The 21,797-nt window shown below is 35.5% G+C and overlaps 3 protein-coding genes across 4 annotated transcripts; 2 read left to right on the plus strand and 1 right to left on the minus strand.

Moving 5' to 3' along the window:
- On the plus strand, nt 6,924-10,753 carry LOC107638149 (receptor-like protein kinase ANXUR2). Its single transcript, XM_016341318.2, has 5 exons — nt 6,924-6,969; nt 7,893-7,978; nt 8,231-8,282; nt 8,368-8,588; nt 9,565-10,753. Exons 1-5 carry the CDS (start codon nt 6,924-6,926, stop codon nt 10,429-10,431), a joined length of 1,272 nt encoding a protein of 423 aa, XP_016196804.2. The 3' UTR covers nt 10,432-10,753.
- On the minus strand, nt 11,390-13,406 carry LOC107638150 (F-box/kelch-repeat protein At3g23880-like). Its single transcript, XM_016341319.2, has 2 exons — nt 12,212-13,406; nt 11,390-11,955 (listed from the first exon to the last, which is right to left on the minus strand). The coding sequence occupies exons 1-2, from the start codon at nt 13,404-13,406 to the stop codon at nt 11,900-11,902; spliced, it is 1,251 nt and encodes a 416-aa protein (XP_016196805.1). The 3' UTR covers nt 11,390-11,899.
- LOC107638151 lies at nt 19,058-20,614 on the plus strand. 2 transcript variants are annotated; one of them, XM_021122079.1, is made up of 2 exons: nt 19,058-19,509; nt 19,911-20,614. In XM_021122079.1, the coding sequence occupies exons 1-2, from the start codon at nt 19,264-19,266 to the stop codon at nt 20,061-20,063; spliced, it is 399 nt and encodes a 132-aa protein (XP_020977738.1). In that variant the 5' UTR covers nt 19,058-19,263; the 3' UTR covers nt 20,064-20,614. The 2 variants fall into 2 exon arrangements, 1 of the variants encoding a protein (XP_020977738.1); XR_001619755.2 differs by having other exon boundaries at nt 19,067-19,516; nt 19,911-20,589.

Genomic DNA, 21,797 nt, shown 5'->3' on the forward strand with positions numbered 1-21,797 from the left:
TATAAGATTAATTTATAGTTAAATAATCCATTTAAAAATAAATTCATAGAAACAACTAAGTAGAAAGTTGCAATAATAATAATAATAATAATAATAATAATAATAATAAAATTTACAATAGGGACAAGAAACCACTATTATGGCAGAAAAGTCTAGAGATAGAATAAATGTTCAAAATGGTTTCTGAAATTTAAATCGCTACTCAATTTAGTCATTGACTTTTAAAAATAACCAATTAAATCTCTAAAATTTAAAAAAGTGCATCTCTGTTAGTTCTTCGGAGAACTGACGTCTAAATATTAATGATGTGGAGTGTGAACTACCATGTGGGCATTCCATTAAACGACGTCGTTGAGGGAGAAGGATGTCCTAAGTGTGTGAAATGACGTCGTTCAACATCTTCTCCCCTTTGAATAAACAATTCCAACTGGTCCCCTTCATTTTCAACGTTTCCCACCAAAACCTCAAAAAAGCATTCTCTTCATCTCTGTCTGTTTGTTCTCCCATACTTTCCACTCACATTTTTCGCCGGCGATCATCCTTGAAATCTATTTTCTCCGGTCTGTGGAGGACTTATCGACGAAGTATCAACTTCGCACACTGTCGACGATGAGAGGTAAGGGTTCATGTTGATCCTTCTCTTCTATTTTTTGTATTCTGTTGAGGGTTTTTGGTACTTATGTGTGAATGAGTCACTGTATACGTAAATGAGTGGTTTAGAATGCTGTGGTTGTTAGTGGCGCAAATGTTAGGGTTTAGGGTTTTTAATATGAACCTTGTAATCATAGTGTGGTTTAAGTTATAATCATTAGGAAGTAAATGTATGCGTTCTTATTACAAATATAGTGTTGATTTCTTGTTCTATGCAACATGGTTGTTTTGCTACAAAATGACTAATGCTCTCTGTTTTTATATTGTGCTGTAAACTTCATATGCCTGATCAATTGAAACTTGTTTTCTACTATGGTGGAAAGTTTGAGACAGATCCTGGTGGAAGTGTTATCTACACATCTGACTTGTATGATGAATGGGTTGGAGTTGATGAAGACTATGTTGACATGTTTGCGGTAACAAGTTATTATAGGAAATTGGGATATGACAAGGCTGAAGCATATTGGTTTTTGGACCCTAAAGATGGGTTAGAATTTGTTCTTAGGAGATTGCAAGTGGACCAGGGCCATGTTAATATGATCAGGCACTACCATGAGAATAACAATGTCATCCACATATATTTTAAGCACGGACATTCGGTTCCTGATATAATTGATATAATGGAGTTGTCTGAGACTGAAGATGATGATGATCATGCTCTAAGCCAGAAGGTTGGAATGGAAGGAATGGAAGAAGTTAGAGTAGTAGGTGTTGAAACTGCGAAAGAAATCAGCATAATATTAAGCCAACTTGAAGAACCAATTACCTTTATCATAGTTGAACTGAAATTCACTGCCCTAAGCCCACTATCCACTGCCCACTACCCCATGCTCACTACCCCAAGCCTATTGCCTCTCAGCCCACTGCCCTAAAGCCCACTGCCTCCCAGCACATTGCCTCCAAGTCCACTCCACCAAAATCCACTGCCCTCAAGATAAATGTCTCCAAACCTTGCTCACAGGCCAAGTCTCATAAATCTCTATCCCAACCAAATTCCATTACTTCCAAAGTCATATCTCACAAAATTCTCTCTCAACCCAACCCCCAACCAACAATGCACAAATTAAAAAATCTAGTACATCAAAGAAATAATCCAAGCCTATTAACTTTAAATTTAACACATCTACAAAAATTTCTAGAAGGTATATCACATGATCACAAGGCTGGAGAAAACAAATAAACAAGGAGTCAGTTCACTTGAATGTTGATAGCTCATTTGATTCTTATGAGTCTGCAGAGGACAGTTTATACAAACCACACATGCCACTTGGGTGTGTGGACTCAAGCAATGACAACAATGATGATGTTGGTCCTTCCAGCAATAGGAGAAAAAAGAAGGCTGACAATGACAATGATAAAGGCAAGAAAAAGGCTTTTGGTGATGAAGATGTTCTCCGTCCCTCTTCAATGGATGCATCTGATTATGAGAAGGAGGTAGATGATGATGAAGAAGAAGAAAACTTGTAATGTATGTAAATTATATTTTTTATTATAATTAATTCCATTTAAATATAATTACTAATTTTATTCTTTTTTTTCGATGATGTAATGCATGAATCTGTATGGCAGTATCTTTTTTTATGATAGTTGAAAATCTGATGAACTGAAGGACTCCATCAGACTCTAAAGACGATGTAGACCCAGTTGTGAATCCCATCTTCAATGATGCTGCCAAATTTGGACATGTAAGGTTAGAGATAGGTATGGAGTTTACCACTATGGATGCTTTTAAGAAAGGGGTTAGAAATTATACGTTGCAAGAGGGTGGGGGTGTTAGGTACAAGAAAAATGATACTACTGGATGTAGGATGATATGCAAGAATGAAGATTGTCCCTGAATGATGTTTTGTTCTTATAACAAAAAGAATGAATGTTGGAAAATTAAGACTTTTAATGATGATCATACATATGGAGAACTTTTAAGAATATATGTGCAACTAGGTCTTAGATAACTGATATACTCGTTAAGAATGTTAAGAAGCTCCCCACATTTAGACACTGTGAGGTTTTTAATTACTTAAAGGCAAAAACTGTAATACAATTGTCTAGGACTACAATTACAAGAGCTTTGGGTGATGCAAAGAAGATAGTGAGGGGTGATAAAGCTGCAGAATATGCTAAACTCAGAGATTATATAGAGGAGTAGTTGAGATCTAATCCGGGTTCAACTATCAAGTTAGGTATTAGTACGATGCTTAATAGAGACGGTGTATTTGAAAGGTTTTATGTCTATTTGGATGGATACAAGAAAGGTTTTGTGGGTGGCTGTAGACTCTTGGTAGGACTAGATGGTGCTTTTTTAAAGACCTATTCTATTATGGAGGTTGGCTGTTGTGCGTCATGGGTCAAGACGTGAATCATATATACCTAATTGCATGAGCTATTGTTCATGTTGATAACAAAGACAACTAGAAGTGGTTTTTGGAGCTCTTGCATGAAGATATTGGAGACTAGACAAAGCATGGTTGGTGCTTCATCTTTGACATGTAGAAGGTAATCTATATGGTTCAATTAGAAGCACGATATATGAATTTAAGGACCATTTTGAATTAATGAACACAATTCGAAGGACTATTTTGTAATAATAACCAAAAATTGAAGGACTGTTCTAAATTAAGTTGTCTGTGTTATCGGTGAATGTAACATATATTAAATGACTATTTTGTTACCTTGTAGAGTCTGATCCCGGCATTGCATAAGGTTATGCCAGGCGCGCATCACCGCTTTTGTGTGTGGCACCTGTGGCAAAACTTCTAGAAACAATGGAAGAACACACACTTGAAGAGCTTTCTATGGAAGTGTGTTAGAGCAATGACTGTCCAGGCATTCAATGGACATATGCAGTCAATAAAGAGGGTGAATGAGAAGGCGTGGGTGTATTTAGACAAATTTTCTAAGCAAGCATGGACCAAGGCTCACTACAAGGACTTTCCAAAGGTTGACAATGTGTGTAACAACGTGTGTGAGGTGTTCAATGCTGCCACCAAACCATACAGATGCAAGTCTGTCTTGACTTTACTGGAGGAGGTTAGAAGGTATGCCATGACTAGTATGGCAAGGAACAAACTGAAACTCTCGAGCCATGTGGGACACTTACCTCCGATTCAACAAAGTAGACTTGCGAAGGAGATGTATCATAGCAGGTATCATACACCAATGTGGTCTGAAGATGCAGCTGAGGTCATGTTTGAAGTGCATGGTGAACCACATAACGTGGTGGTTGATTTGGGAAATCAAATATGTAGCTGCAGGTCTTGGCAGTTATCGGGGTAAGTAATATTTTATTTTCTTGTGTGTAATTGCATGGTAGCATACCTATCCTAAACACTTAATTACTCAATTTTGTTGTTTGCTATGGTTACCTTGTCATCATGTAATGGCTACAATTTCAGTCATGAATGGTAGGCCCGAGAATTATGTCCATGCATGGCTAACAATGAGATCATACAACAAGACTTATGAGTACTATATCAACGGTAAGAGGCCAAGAGTTGTGGGAGACTTTACAATACCTCCATTACTTACCACCCATAAGGAGCAAACCCCATGGAAGGCCATCACATTATGCAAGAAAAAAATATGCACGTGAGGCACCTATTCGGGGAAGTCAAGAGCGCACTGCAACTAAATTGAAGAGAAAATATGACAAATTCACTTGTAGAACATGTGGAGATGTTGGTCACACAACAAGGGGTTGTAAAATAGCAAAAAATAAAAGGCTGATGAGTTAGCAGCTATTGCAAAATCTGTCGAAGATGCTGCAAATGAGAGTGATGCTAATGCTAAAGGTAAGGAAGGTGAGTGAAAGAGCATTTTCGTATAGTTAGGAATTTCATTCAAAATAATTCTGTTGATAGTATAGTTCCCAACCAACTAGTAATGCTCAAATCAAATTTTAATTTATTTTTTGTTGTTACAAGTACAAACCCCAATAAAAATTTAACCGAAGTATTTAAATCTCGAGTCGTCTCACAAGGAATTGCAATGAAGTGATCAATTATTGGCTATGAAGAACAAAGGGGTTTGATTTTCAATTGGCAAGAAAATATAATAACAAGAAAGTAAATAACAAGAACTAATAAAATAAAGGAAAGAATTCTTGACTAGATATAGGTAATTGAGATCACCATCCTTATCTACAAACCATACATTGATAATTATGAGGGACCAACCCATTTAATCTACTCCTATGCTTGAAGTAAGTATAATGTCTACCTCAATACATTAAGTACGTCAAATAGGCTTGATCAACATCAATCCATAAGTCCTAACCTAGCTACTAATTAACTTAGTAGTAGGCTAGAGTCAATGGTTATCAAATTGACCACATAGGGTTCTCAAATCACCAATTCAATGAGACCCAATGACTCAAGGTCACTTAATTCCCTTAGCCTAGGCCAAGAGTCAAGAAAACTACCCAAAAACTAGTGAAAATATTCTATCAAACACCTAGTATGCAATAAAAGTAAACATCACAAAATGCAAGAATTAATGAAACTTATAACTAACACAAGCAAGAAATCAACAATAGCAATTAAGATAAACATAAAAAGGACATGGAAACATGAAATTGCATTAAAAGAAAATTAACATCCAACAAGGGTTCATGAAAGTAAAAGAGAGCAAAATAAGAAATCAACAAGTAAAACTAGAAGAGTAAAGTTATAACAATAAGAAATTAAAAGGGAAACTAAATCAAAACCAGAATTAAAAGTTTGATCTAAGAGAATTAAACCTAAACTACCCTAAATTCTAGAGAGAAGGGAGAGCTTCTCTCTCTAGAATTCTACCTACAACATGATGAAAAATTATCCTATGAGTCTCCCCCACCTCCCACAATCCCTTGCCATCCTTGGGTTCAAAAGCATCAGAAATGAGTTAGATTTGGGCCTCCTTCAACTCAGAAATTGCCCCAGCGTTTTGCCTTTAAGTTGGTCACGTGCTGCTTGTCACGCGTACGCATGGGTCACGCGTACGCGTCACTGGCACTTTTCCTGGTCACGCGTGCGCGTGGGGTGACCTGTGCGCGTCGCTTGCGAATTTCCATCTCACGCGTACGCGTGGTTGACACATGCGCGTGGCCTTCAGTTCAGCAAATCCTCATTTCTTCATGAATTTTCTATTTTTGCATGCTTTTTCTTTATTCCTTCAACCCAATCTTTGCCTTCTAATCCTGAGATCACTTAACAAACATATCAAGGCATCAAATAGAATTAAAGTGAATTAAAATTAGCAATTTTAAGGCCTAAAAAGCATGTTTTCACTCTTAAGCACAAATTAGGAGCAATTCACAAAACCATGCTATTTCATTGAATAAATGTGGGAAAAGTTGATAAAATTTCCTAAATTCAACACAACATAAACCACAAAATTGGGGTTTATCAGTGAGGTTGTTGGTGCAGAAGGTGAGAATGGTATTGAAGGAGGACAAACTGAAATTCAAACAGAAGTTGTTGCTGAAGGGGTTAAAGAGTTGAACAATAACCTGGAACTCAGGTAATAATAATAATAAAAACACTAATCAAAATTAGAGTTTGATTTAATCAATTTAGATTGACTTGTGTCCCCCTAAATAATTGTTGGGAGTTTGAATTTTTTTTTATATATGTAATAATTTATTGACTAATAACAAAATCGTAAACAAAATTTAAGTCTATGACGGATTAATCTTTATTCTACTAGACTAAAAAAATATCATAAAAGAAAAAATATTGAGTTGTTATGGAGTAGATTAATCTTTAAAAACAAATCCATTTTCTTGTTCCTTGAGATTATATGTTTTTGGTTTCATGTTATGATTCTGGACAGTGTCCTCATCCATATAATGACACTTTATATTGTCACAAGTCCTTTATCATTATTATTATTATTATTATTATTATTATTATTAGTATTATGGATTATATTGTTGTTATTACTATCACAGGCTACAAATAATACAAAGAATGCCAAGAAAGGACTTCTGAGGACTAAAAGTGAGAGGCGCAATAAACTCCCTATCAAGAGGACAACTGCATCTATTGCTGTTACTGCTGCAACTGTTCCACATCCAACTGAGATTTTAAGAGAGACTATTCAGGGAGCTAGTGCAACAACCTCTAGAAATTGGCCTCCTTATTGAAGTTTGTTCCAACTATAGGATTCAACCCACCGAGAAAAAATGTCTAGCTAGCACAATGTGTAGTCACCTTTTGAGTTCATGCCGTTGTGGTTGAATGCTATGGTTAAACAATGTTATATTTTTTGTAATGTAACTTTTGAAACCTGCATGCATGGCTTTTGATGTTGTTATGGCCTATCATGTTTTGGGTTGTGATAGTATGTTATACACAATGTGCTTTAGCACAAACAACACTTGTTTCATACTCTGAAAAATGTTATGTTATGTTAAATTAAATTCATATTTAGCTTCATTACATGTTTTGATTTATCTCTTTTTTGGTTTAATTGATCACAATTTTAGTAGAACAAGTGCAACATCAAGAATTGAACTCATGCAAAATTAGTATTTCATTTCATGGCATCTTCATCAAGACATTACATACTACTTAAGAAATTTAAAACTTCATAACATAATCATCATTTATTGACTATAAAACTTAACAAGCTAAAACCTATACACACACCAAAAGTAACTACAAAAACCAACAGCACCAATTGTCATCATTTTCAAGGTCTTAACATCACTCTCCAAGCTTGTCATCCTCCAATTGAACTCATGCAAGAATTCTTGTGGAATGGGTGTTGCACAAACTGGTTCTTCACATCAATCAGCCCAACAAAAAAAATTACAATGAATTTCATACTGCAAAGTAAAAAATACAGGTGAATCCAAACTCAAAGTGAAATCATCTTAACATTTTCTTCAGAGTCATAACTTTAACTTATAGTTTGGACAACTATAAAATGGTCTACCAGGATTCTCTGTCGTCGTTGAATACTTCATCACCATCCAAAGCCTGCAGTTGCATAAAACGGCTTTATTACCTCTCCTGTTGCACATTCTTTTGCTGCCATAAGGTCCCCCTGTAAAGTTGTTCCTACTTGAGGTACTTTGGCTTTTCTTCCCACCATCCATCATCATTCACGTAGACGAGAAAACAAGATGAACTGAAAGATAGCGGAGAGCTCAAAGAAGAGAAGACAACAGCAAAGAGGTCGAAGAAGAGAAAACAAGAATTTGGGGATTAGGGTTTTATAATGGAAGATGGACTAATTTTGGTATTATTAAGCAATTCCAGGTACCAATTTGAATCAAATTCAAGTTTGGTACACATCAGCATACAGTTGGAATGCTCACATGGCAGTTCACGCTCCACATCGAGATGTACTTTTTTGAATTTCTAGAATTTTATTGGTCATTTTTAAAAGTTAAGGACTAAATTGAGTAGTAATTTAAATTTCAGGAACCATTTTAGGCATTTACTCGTTAGAAATATGTATAGAAGTGGCGCGTGGACTACACTACCTTCATGCTGGAGCCAAGCGCTTTATCTTTCGTTGTGACATAAAACCTAGTAACATCCTTTTGGATAGCAATATGATGCCTAAGCTCTCAGACTTTGGGCTTTCATTGCAGGGACCACTATTTACTTCCAAGCCGAAACCAATTGCAGTAGATTATGTTGCAGGTAATTAATTGATTGATTTATTCAATTTTATAAGCTTACTTGAAAGAATGTAATTAAATAATTCAAATAATAGTCTCACTTGTAGGTACACTTGGATACTTAGCCTCTGAATGTTCCCAACGCCTGACTGTTACAGATAAATGTGACGTTTACTCCTTTGGTATGGTTCTACTTGTAATGGTATGCATGAAGGAGAAGGATTTGTTTCTTAACAAGGCCAACATGTTAGGTAACCAATATTTGGAGGGGAAGAGTGAAATCAAATACTTAGAGAAGTTCATTGATGATCAAGTTCAACCATGGAATGTAATAGCCTTTATGCAGCGATTTTCATTTAATTTAATTTAATTATACAAAACATTGTCATTTTTAATATTTAGTATATATTATCATTAATTTATCGTTCGCGCGCATTGCGCGAGTCTCATTCTAATTTTTTACTAAAGGATGATTGGTTAATTTTCATCTTTTACTAAATCATTAAAATTGCTGATGTGATATTATTAGTAAAGAAAAGATAATTTATATGTAGAGAAAATTGGTTTATATGTTATAAATAGATAGATATTGGATACTCGTTAGATTTTTATTTATTTATTTATTTTTATCTATTATCTTACATTTTTACATGTTATAAATATCGTTTTGGTTTATATGTTATAAATAGATATGTATTGGTTTTTATGTTATAAATATAGTTTTGGAGTTAAACAAAACTCAAACTTATACGAAGTTGAATTTGCAAATTTTAGTGTGAGGGAGATGTTTAATATATTAACTGACTTTTACCAGAATATCTATATTTGCAGTACTGAAAAACGAATACGTAAATATTTGTTTGCTAAAAGCGGCTAATTTTTTTTAATATTAGATTGTTATTAGAATTTTTGTTAAAATTACGATATTTTAGTGTAATACAATTATATGAGATAAAAAGAAATTGTCAATAACGATTTTAAATAAGACAAAAAAAAAAACAGTAAATCAAGATTTCATATATAAATTCTTGAATAATGATTTTTTTTGTTATGCAAATCTGATTTGTGTTATATATCACACTTGTAAAATATACCCAAGGTATTACACAACTTCATCCATGGTATAAAAAAAATGAGTGGCTAAAAGAGATTGAAAGACTAAAGTTAACAAAATGGGTTTTCTATCTGGTTTTTCTTGCTGCTTCCAATCTTCTTCTGGTGATAGAGGAACACGTATCTTAGAAGAGCAACCATCATCCATTATAAGTGAACTCTGCCGTCAGTTTTCACTTTCAGAGATGTAATCAGCAACAAATAACTTCCATAATTCTTTTAAAGTTGGAGAAGGCTCCTTTGGCAATGTCTACAAAGGTTATCTGGAAAACAGTTCTACACCAGTTGCCATCAAACGGTGCAAGAAGGATTCAGTTTTTGGTCTTTCCAGCTTGAAGAATGAGGTTGTCCTGCTTTCTCAGCTGCAACACCCCAATCTCATCTCTTTAGTTGGATTCTGCATTGAAGGAACCGAGTTGGTTCTTGTATATGATTACATGTCTAATGGTTCCATTCGTGATCATCTTCATCGTGGGAACATCGATCCACTTACATGGAAGAGGAGGCTTCAAATTTGCATAGGAGTGGCGCGTGCACTGCACTATCTTCACACAGGAGCCAAGTACACTATTATCCACCGGAACATTAAAACACGTCTCATTCTTTTGGATAGTAATTGGGAACCAAAAGTTTCAAGCCTATTATTATCCAAAAGGGGAGCACTTAGTACTTCAAAGTCATTGACAAGGGTGGAGTCAGATGTGAAGGGAACATTGGGGTATCTTGATCCGGAATATTACAACACAAGTATGTTGACTGAAAAATCAGATGTATTTTCATTCGGCATAGTTCTATTAGAAGTTGTGAGTGCAAAGCCGGCAAAAGAGATTAGCGGAGAATACTTTCAAGGCTTTAATCAGTCACTGAGGTCATTTGGAAATGAAATTGTTGATCCAATTCTTAAGTCTAAGATTGATCCAGATTGTTGGAAAACATTTGTTGACATCACTAAGAGATGTTTGCTTTTGGAGGGAAGGGAGAGGCCAGACATTGGAGAAGTGGAGGTGGAACTTGAACTTGCACTAAAATTGCAAGAGGAAGCTGATGCCAAGAATTAACTGCTATAATCCTGGTAAAAAATATGATTTCCTTAGTTGAGTGGTTTGTCTGAATTTTCAGAAGATATGTTTGGCAGATTTAGTTCTAAAATCAATCACTTGTTTCAATCCCATTAGTGGCTGTTCATGTAGCAGATTAAGAAACAGAAAACAAGAGTTGAAGTTTGGCTCTTATCTTATCCCATAATTTCATTTTTTCGAAGTAAATCCTTGCAAATATAGACCAATGAAGATTTAAGGTAAAAGTTACTTGGGTATTCATGTCTAAGGAAAACAACAACAGTTTAAGTGGATTTTGAAAAAGTAAATAAATAAATAAAAATGTAATACAAGAAACTTGTAATTCAGAAGGTCCTGTTCCATTCTCATTTTTGACTAGGAGAGTTCATCATGACAAGGTCACACCCAACCCATAATAAGTGAAGAAAATGACAGTAGCACAATTGCAGTCAATCAAGGGAATCATAATGGAATTGGAAACCAAACAAAAGAACTCAACTCAACCATTTATGGCTGCTCTGTTTTCTTTTCTTTCTTCTGGCTCTAAAAACACAATACTTATAGATCTAACATAGGTTTGCACTAAATGAGGCATATCATGCTGCACTTGATTAGTGGTGATCTATGGATCAATATGTAACACATCAAGTAAATTAAGAAAAGAAAGAATACGAGGAACTTATTGCTAGTACAGCTTAACTTTAGCTTTACAACGTTACCCTATATTTTCTTCCTGCGATCAATGTCCCAGGAATCAAAGGAAATTAAGCTGTGTTTAGAATAAGTTTAATCAGGTCTTTATTCAATGACTTGTCCACTTTCATTCGTGAACTTATAATTGCAATTATATAGTGATTTTCACTAAAAGTACCGCACTATTAAATAAAACTCGAGAGAACATTGGAAATTAAATAAACTCGGAAGTACCTGAAAAAAATAAAGCTGAAAGCCATACATAAAAATGTAAAATTTACACCACTATAGTGATTATATCAACATGTAATGTTTAATTAGATTCAATAAACCTACCATGAGTCCATGAAAGAAAGACCTACGAGCACATGCTCTATGAACATTGAAAAATTCAAGTAGCAAACACAAGCATCCCAACTGTAGTCCCAGCAAACAAAATACTGAAATACTACAAAAGACCACACTGAATTGACAAATTAACAATTAGTTTACATGTTAAATCTTATAATGATGTGTGATATTCTGTGTAGACATGATAACTCAACCAAGGCAATAGTGAATGAAGATAAAGCAGATAATATAAGTGATTCGATTTAACGAGAGGAAACTCTATCTGCACTTTCAAATGTTCCAGTTTTTCACATTCATAGTTGGAAGGGAAATCATACTTTAAAGCAAAAGCAAAATAAAACAAAATTCTGTAGAAGCTTCTTCCAGCTGAACTTGCGAATCCTACACTTTATTTACAACATAATTAAGTGTCTCTGATGTTCAGTCATTGGCTCCTAGTTCTCTTTCCTTGTTTGACATCCCCCTTCTGATTCTGATGGCCTACAGAAAAGATAACCACTGCATTAGACGTGAAAAAAGAAATAACTTAAAAACCCTTGCCACAAGACTAGGCTATAGGAAGCAAGACAGGGAACAATGATTCCCTAAGCATTGATAAATTCAAACAATAGCCAAACCCCGCATCTGATTGCAACTTGATGCATAATGCATCTTGCTATGTACTTTTAATTAATCACAAAGCAATTAAAACTATGAGGAATAACATGGTGCAATGCATAGGAGAATAGTTACATACCATTTTTCTTCTTCTTATCCATATCCTTATCCTTAATCTCAGTAGGGAGTGGCGCGAGACTCTCTGTGTATACAGTGTAGCTTCTGCTGGACAAACAGTGAGGATAATCAACATATTTGCGTTGGAGGAGCTCTCCTTTGGCATTATATTTTGCAAACCTTAGGCGGGTACCCAAAACTAAATCTAATGCAACAATGTCACTACCATTGGATAAGTATAAAGGCACAGTCTTACGAGAAATCTGATAGAAAGTCCAAGAGGACTGCACTTTGTATTGTTTCATCACCCATATGTTAGTTTTATCGCATTCATAAGAATACAAGGCCAGGCAGCCTCCTAGTAGGACGAGATGAGTGGGATTGAGATAACCCATCACTTGTTCAGGCATAGATATGGTTGAGAAACTCCTTTCCTTCAAATCAAATATAAGAATACTATAATCTCTAACACTAAGAGTGCAAGACGACCAATGAATAGCGCCATTCAAGAAGAACCCACGAGATTCCCAGTTGCTCCTACCCAAGGGTTTGGAGAGTGCAAAATCAAGATTAGTCGATGAATTGGTTCTCAAAGACAAGCAATCAAAGTGGTCTTGGCCATTCTTATCCTGAGAAGCTACAAAAACTAAGTAGTCATCCTGTGAAGCATCGTAACCAAATCCATACAAACACTGATAAACGGGATTACAACGAGAAACAATGTGAGAGTAGGATACTCTTTTGCTGGATCCAGTCACTGGATTCCATACGACAAAAAAATGCGGGGCTCCGTGTAAGAGAACAAAGCCTCTGCAGGAGCACATAACTTCAAAATTATAACGTCTTTTCATCTTGAAAGGGAGAGATACATCTTTTGCTGCATTAGCAAAATTGTAGTCGTGAAATGCTGCGTCAATGTCAACGGAGCAAGCCTTGGAGTAGTTACTTATGAAGAGGCATACATGGGTGGGTGCGGCAGAGAGGTGAAGATGCGATTCCGCAAAGTGTGGATCGGAAATGAGAGTGTTCCAGAGCTTCGAAACGCACTTGAGGCGACCGAGTTGTTTGAGCGGAACCCTAAGTAAGATTCTGTGAATCAGATCAGGAGGGAAAATATCGTGAATGCTCTTGCTCTTGTGATTCTCATTCTTCTTCTCCATGGTCGATTGCTGTTTTGGTTTGTTCCCTGTTGTGTGCTTCTGCTTCTTCTTATCCATGCTTGGAATGGAAGGCAGTGCTTTCCGCAATTCACTCAGCCCCGGGATTTGAAATTGTTTGGGTGAGCACCGTGGCTTTCGTTCGAATTTAAGTTAAAATTAGAATCCAACTAATCAAAATATAATTGGTATTTTGATTGGTTCGGTTTGATTTGGATTTGTATTTTTTTTATGTATTTGAATCAAATCAAACCGATTAAGAACATATTGGTTCGGTTCGGATAATTGTCCGATGACTTTGAAATTTATAAAAAAAAACTTGATGGTTTCAGTGGCTAAGAAAAGGGGGGTTGAATCTTAGCCCCTTTTTCGCTTGCTAAAACTTGCTGGACTTCAGATGAGACTTTTCTGTTTTATCTCGTCCCTAGTCACGAGACATTTTCATTTTATCTCGTCACTTGGCATGAGACATTTCTGAAGTTGCATCTTAAAAACAACAGAAGTGAAGTGGGAGAGAGAGAAAATAACACCCAGATATATCCTGGTTCAGCTGCTAAGTGCAGTGCAGCCTACATCCAGTCTCCATCACAACAATGATGGAATTTCACTATAATCCTCCAGATTACAACTTGTAAAGTGCTAACCCAACTTACAAGGGGATTCCCACAGAATCATGAAACACAACACAGATGTACAAAGGAACTCTAAGACATCTATGGCTTTTTCTTTTAATTTTGCACTCTCTGCCTTTTTCCGCTCTATGGCTTTTTCATACAAACTCACTGTTTGCCTTTTTCCATGAGACTCAAGACATAACAAAATTAAACAGAAAAATATTAAACAGAAGACATTGAAGGAGAAGAGAACTGCTAGCTTAGGTAGCTCTGAGAACTCTGTGCCTTGCACTCTCAAATCTTACTCCTAACTCCTTGAATCAAACCATGACTGTTCACCTCTTTTATAGAGAAGTGAAGCCTTCACAGTTGAAACACAAACCCGAGCTCAGCTTCCTTTCCTTCAACAAAAACCGGTTCGGCCATACAGAGAGAAGAGGTAACCATGTAAAAACCAACATGCAAATACCTCTAGTCCTTCCTTGGTCATCACTCTTCATCAATCCGAGCGCTCCATCCTTGGCTTCCTCTCCAAGATGGATTTCTGGCCCTTGATGCTTCATGATGATGATGACTTCTTCTGCTTTGATCTCTGCCTTCAACCATCACTTCGCCACTCTAGCTACTCCCTGTGGTGGTTGATCAGAATCAAAGACAAGCCATGCCTCCAAGGATCTTCCCTACTGGCCGAATCTTCTTCCTTCTTTTTGTGTATGAAGGATCCGAGATTACCTCACCAAATCTTACCAGATTAGGTGATAATCTTAGCCACAGCATACTTTTCTTTTTCTTTTTCGTGCCATCAACTCGATGGTCTTTAGCTTTGCTTTTCTTTCCTTTTGGTAGCTCCAAGTAGCTTCCATGGCTTCCTGTGTAATAACCGAAGAAAGAAGCAAATGTGAGAGAGAGAGAGAGGAGAGAGAAATTTGAACTCAAACTAATGGGTAATGGTAAAATGAAATTAAAGTCCCACTTCCCTAGCTTAGAGTAGCGTGTATCATCATAACAGCCATCAAATCAATCTTCTCTCTCTTTCTTATGTTTCCAATGCATTAATTACATTTGAAATCCTTCAAAATAATGAAGTGGAATCCGTTGGAAGCATTTAGTTATTTCCTTTGCTTCATGGATTCGAATAGGGCATGGAAACATTCATTAACATTGGGCTTGGTAGCTATAGGTTTCAATTTGGCCCAGAATCATTTTCCTTTTGGATCATAGCATGTATAGAACACATTGGGTTATTGAAATTTTGGCCCACTAAAAGCATTTGCTTTCCTGGTAAGTTTGGATCAAGCATTGAGCACATAAGAAAGCATTCTCTTGGGCCTGCATCAATAACATTCATTCTGGCCCAAATAAAACCTGCATTACAAAATTAATTTAATCAATATTAAATCCAAAATTAATTTTGCAATTATATTAATAATGTTTAGTCATCACAAATATTAATTTAGAGTTTTCCAAACTCATCAATCTCCCCCTTGATGACAAACATTATTAAAATTGAAATGGAAGAAATTAAAGAATAGAGTACAAGTACTCCCTTTGAGAATAGAATTTCTTCCTTTTCAAAGTGTCACATGGCTCCCCCTTAATATGTGCTACCATACCAAAGGAAACATAAACCTGTAACATTTTAATCAAGCTTCAAAATAACAATGTTATTCAACATATTTATTTGAAAATGTTGAATGCTTGATTTATGAGCAGAGTTTGGTGATAATCAAAACTCATTTGTTATCATAATTGATTTTCTGCTCAAACATTAAAAATTACAAAATTCAACAAAAATCCAAACATTTTCCTGTTCAACATATCAGAGCAAAATAACATGAAGAAAAATATTTGTAGAGCAAAATAAGGCAGTTTTTGATATTTTAAACAATTTTACAGGAACTGCCAAAAATACATTTTCAAATCAATAAGCCTATTAATAATTAATCAACAGCCAGTCATCAAGCATAATTATAAACCAGATGCCAAATCAGAATTAACTAAACATGATAAACCAAATGCAGTTGGAACAATGCAAATATTATCAGCAACTAATAGGCATCTTTCGAACAAGAGAGATCACGAATTTTCAATTTTGAAAATTTCATCTCTGTTCCTATTCTTCTTATCCCCTGTTTTTCTTTGTTTCCAATTTCAATTTTGGAAACTTATTTTCCTCATTTTCCTCCCCCTTTTGTCATCATGGGGGGCACCTGCACAAGATAACACATGAAGAATACCACAGGATAAACATAATAACAAGTCAACAAAATAACATGAGTGTTTCAAAGTATCACAGAGCAGGGAGTTTGTAGTTACACTCATACAAAAAAAAGGATTGAGCCTACTTGAGCCAATATCAAGTAAAATAAAAATTAATCATCAGACAAATTATAATCAGAATCTGCGGCATCTTCATCACTGCCAGCGCCCAGATCTTTTTCCAAATTTTCCAGCATCATACCCACTCGCTCTTTGCATCTGCCCCAGGCACGTTCATTTTCATATGCTAGCTTTCGAGCAGCTCTATGGAATTGAATCATGAGAGTGGACATATTGGAGAATTCGGTGAGGATTTCCCTTGTGGACTCAGTGGCTTTAGAGGATTCAAACTGGCTTTCAATATCACTGTCCATTGGCATTGGTTTCTTGCTCTTTGTTCCTTTTACCGCACCACCACCTTTGATCATGGAAGTTTTGTTTTCCACAGATTCATTTGTTAAATCTACCTTATAGTACTCAAAAATACACGTGAGAAACATTCCATAAGGCAGATTTGCCTTTTTGGTACTTCTCACACAGTCCCACATATGTCTGATCATAAGATAAGCAAATGAAATAGGAGTAGAAGTAACAAGGGCAAAAATGATTAAAGAATCAGATACAGTTACCCTATTGTGAGAACCAGTCTGTGGAGTTAAAATGTGGGTAATGATGCGATGCAGCAATGAGTTTGTTGGTCCAAGAGCTTTATGAGTAGGGACCGTGCCATCTAATCCAGACATGTTTGCACAAATATGGCTGAGAACCTGCTTGTAAGTTATCCCAACATGATCATCCCATTTGTCATTCATGTATACCTTTGGTCCCTCGTCCGTGTACCCGAGGGCAGCACCCAGGGTTTCAGAGTTCAGAACCATATGCACACGTTTCACATAAGAATGGAGAGCACCATCAATCATTCTGAGGTTCGCATAAAATTGCCGAACCAGTTTTGGGTATACCATTTTGTGAATGTGTAGCAGAGGGGACCACTTGAGGTTATCAAACATAGGTTGCAAGATAATTCCCTTTGTTGACAGATAATCAAGGTTCACAAGGTAGGAAAGACAGATATGCCTCTTTTCCAGAATTTCTTGATGAAATTCATAAAATGCACATGTCAGGAATCTGGATGGATCAAAATGAGAATGAGGCTTGTGAAACCTGTTCTTGAACTCCAGTGACTCAAGGTTCGCTGGTTCCCTGGTTTCATGCAACACGAAACCTTTGGGCTTCTGAGAGTTTTTTCCTGATGTGTGTGGTGTGGCCTTCTTTGGTGATCGCGGCGGTGGAGAAGGAACGGGTGAGGTCTGAGACGACTCTTCATCAACACTGGGCTCCTTGTTTTTGCCACGGCCAGAACTCTTGTGAGCAATCTTCTTTCTCATGGTGGGAGTTTGCTTGACGGATTGAGGGGGAGAGAGAAGGATTTGATTTGATGTTAACTACTTCCAATGAGATATGAAATGACACTCAAAAGATTTGATCATCATAAAGTGAGGAATCATTAAAAAATTCAATGAGGGGTCAAACTTGATTATGTGGGCCCATTAGAAGCTAAGTCTGCGCAGCCTCCCCCTGAATCAAAGTCACAAATATTAATTTAGAGTTTTCCAAACTCATCAAAACTAAATTTTTATCTTAAAAATTCAACAAGTACAATAAACATGTAACATTAATATAAATAATCTAAATATGTTAAACACCAAATACATTAAAAACTAAACTTATTAAAATTGAAACATATTAATAGTGAATAATCTTACTAAAAGCCACTAAAAGTCATACATTTTTTTTTATTTTTTTATTTAATTAATATATGATCGGGTTTACGGGTTGGATCGGATTTCGCATCCCAGAACCGATATCCGAACCAATCACTAACAAAGGCCATTGGTTTGGTTTGGGTTGGATCTGATTACCCGTTGATTCTAGAACCAATTTAATTGGTTCGGTTCAGGTTCGGACAAGTAATCGGATACCCGCTACCCGTGCTCACCCTATGAAATTGCGTTCAAAACAAAAGACCAAGGTTCAAGGGAAGGGAAGAGTTACTTTTGAATTGGATATGGAAAAAAATACTTATTTTTTAATTATTTTTTTAGATTATTACAAAACTTTTTTCTTGGGAGAATATATATTTGAGAAGGAAACTCGACTTCACGTGAAGTTGATAACTGAGAGTCGTTAGATGATTTGACTGATTTGACTAAATTTTCATCTAGCGGCTCTCAACTATCAACTTCACATGAAGTCGACTGCACCTGAGTTTTCATTATTTGAGAATTTGAATATAATTTATTATTTTGAGAATTTGATTTTTTTTTTAAAAAGACCTAAAATTTTTATATTAGAGTTGTACAAAATTATATTTTTATTTTTTGTTTTTATTTTTACATTTGTTTTAGTTGTCATACTTTATCTTCTTTTATGGTGTTTTTGGTTTGCAAATAATTTAAGAGAAAGTAAAAAAAAAAAAATGAGAATGAAAAAGATAGAAAATATAATATAAAATTATGAATTAATTTTATAATCATATGATATATTGGTATGAGAGATTAAGAAATAAAGAATAGTAAGAATCATAACATGAGTTAAACAAAACTCAAACCTATATGAAACTGAATTTGCAAATTTTAGTGTGAGGGAGATGTTAAATACATTAACTGACTTTTACTAGAGTATCTATATTTGTTGAAAAATAAATGCGTAAATATTTGTTTGTTAAAATTTAAAAGAGGTTAATTTTTTTTATATTGAATTGTTATCGGTGTTTTTGTTAATGTTATGATATGAGTTAATAGTCAATTTCATCCCTAAAAAATGATCCGATCTCCATTTTGGTCCTCAAAAGATAAAATTAATTAAATTAATCCTCGAAAAATAATTGGGTTGGTCAAGTTCGTCCTTCCGTCATTTCAGTGGCTGACGTGGCTAACGATCACTAGCGTGGAACGTTAACTAACAGCATGGCACACTCCAAAACGACATAGTTTTATTTGTTTTGACCCCAACCCGTAATATGAAGTCGTTTGATCTCCAGAATGAATATTCAAGCGTTTCTTTCCATCACCACCTCTCGTAGCAACCATGTCTCTGTTTCGCTCCAAAACCTCTTGTTTCCTCTCTTCTCTCTGAAGCTCTGCCCTAAGACACTTGCCAAAGAATTGAACCTGCCTGTTCAGTTCACCATTCTGCAAAACGACATTTGCGGAAGGGTTCGCACTAACAGAGTGCAAAGTTGGAGGACTCACGGAGACCGAACACCAGTGGAAGAAGGCATCGTAAAGGTGAAAGGTAAAGCTTTAATTTTTTTTGTTGTTATTTTTTGTGGCTTTGCATTGTTAGTGTGTATCATTGTATCTTGCTGAGTTTATATGGATTGTTAAGTTAGGTTAAGGTTTGGAATTTAATTTGAAATACATTTGTCTGTTGATGTTGCTAATCAAGTTATGATATTAGGTAGAACATTTTTCTTTTGAAGATGGAACGACGTTGATGTTGCTAATCAAGTTATAATATTAGGTAGAACATTTTTCTTTTGAAGATGGAACGACAAGTTTTAGGGTTATTTTGTTGTGGGTTTATGGGTTTGATGCATGTTCATTCTGGTGTTAGACTAATTTTTGTTATGATTATGACTAGGTTGTGTGATGTGGGTTTATGTTTTGGTGTTGTTCTGTTTTTGTAGATGGAAAGTCCTGCAATGATTTTTGTATTTTACTATGGTGGAAAGTTTAAAAAAGAACGGGATGGATATCTATATTATGAGCCGGATAATACAGAGGTTGTAATGTGCAAGGATTGTAGAAGGTTCCTGGTGTTCTCCTTGACAAAGGGTTGAAGAGGCTAACCACGGATGCCGACTGGATTGTAATGAATGCCTCACCCAAACCAGCTGCAGCTGCATGGCATTTGTGCTAACTCCAAGTTTCAAGCCTCTAAGAAAGAAAGATAAAGCCATTTGCTTAGTATCATGTGTTTTGCTCCATGGTTGTTGTCTATGTTTTTATACAGGGCTATATTTATCAGGTTCCGTCTTAGATAAGCGCATAATGAGTCTACCAGCATATCTAGGCCCTAATGAAAATATATCTTGCTCTTGCATGAGAGTACTTAGATTGTTACAACACCTTTGTATATGTTAAGTCCTCATTGTCAATAATCTTTGCACATACACATTAACATACACAAGTTTTGTATAGTGATTTAAATTAGTTATATTTGGTGTTACCAAAATGTAATGACCAATAAGGGTAAATCATAGCACTTATTCCTGAGCCTCATTTTGAGTTATAATTTCTAACACTCGGATAAGGCTGCTTACATGTTAGTGTTGTTTTAATATAATGCTACCTAGTGTTTAACTAGTTAATTACTTTGTCTTGCTTCTCTGTACTTAACAGCTTACAAGTGATTGTTGTAATAGCATCATTGGCAAAGCATGGATGAGTTAGGAGAATTAGATTTTTTTTTAACTGAATAAAATAAAATTACTTTTAGAGGTATAAGTTAGTTAATGTTAATATGAAGGTAATAATGACATTACAGTTCAAAAGTATTTTTGCTAAACTAAAAAGTAATTTCATATATACTTTCACCAAAATTCGAGGTTCATCAAAAAGTGATATTTACATTCAAAAGACCACAATCTTCAAGATCCAAATGTACACCAGAAATGCAAAGACTCTCTAAAATTATATATTACCTTTACAAAACATGTTGCAGGAGTATACTTTAAAATTGACTAATTTGATTAACATTATCATGAACAATAGAAGAATCATCCCATTCTTGCATCGATTTCAAAGTGTACTATTGTCTGTATGTGTTCAATGGATAAATTATATGTTGAATTAAACACAACTAAGTTGAAATAGCTCATTTCATCATTACATAATCAACTCTTTCAATCTCAAAAGTCTATCAATAGCCCAAACATAACATAACTTAACATCACTACTAGCTTTACTTGGATAAACATATGATCAAAAGGGATTCACCAATAACAGTTGATTTTCCATGCCCGGTTATCCCCGTTACAAGCCTTCTCCGTTTGTCTCACCATTTTGCATGGCACTTCCACTTCTCCATGCTAATTTAACCTTCCAATCTTCATAATCAATATCCAGTTCTACATCAGTTTTTGAGACTCTCTTTGGACCTTCTGCAACAACATGTTTATTTTCTTCAACCCATTTAAAAAAATTGCAGTAGCTCCCCTCCTAAAAATATTGAATAAAAAAGTTAATCTCACATAAATGGTGAAAGCCAAGATGATGCTATCATTCATACAAAATTAAACTCACCTAATATCTTGGATAAGTATGAAATAACTTATGATGTCCCAGATTTTTTAATCAAAGGTTTTAAACCGCAAAAACAGGTTTTCTCATCGTTTTCCCTTCTTCTTCACATGGACGAGCTCGAAGCATAACTATCATGTGAGTGCGACGGAAACCCACTATGGGACCTCCACTTCCACTCCCTCATGGCGCCGAAATCGATTTTCTCCTCCCTCAACAGCGGCTAAATCTGCAACAACACTCAAGCAATGCATTCATATTCATGGGAAGAT

The sequence above is a fragment of the Arachis ipaensis genome, chromosome B04 (genome assembly GCF_000816755.2).
Source record: "Arachis ipaensis cultivar K30076 chromosome B04, Araip1.1, whole genome shotgun sequence".
NCBI lineage: Eukaryota > Viridiplantae > Streptophyta > Magnoliopsida > Fabales > Fabaceae > Arachis > Arachis ipaensis.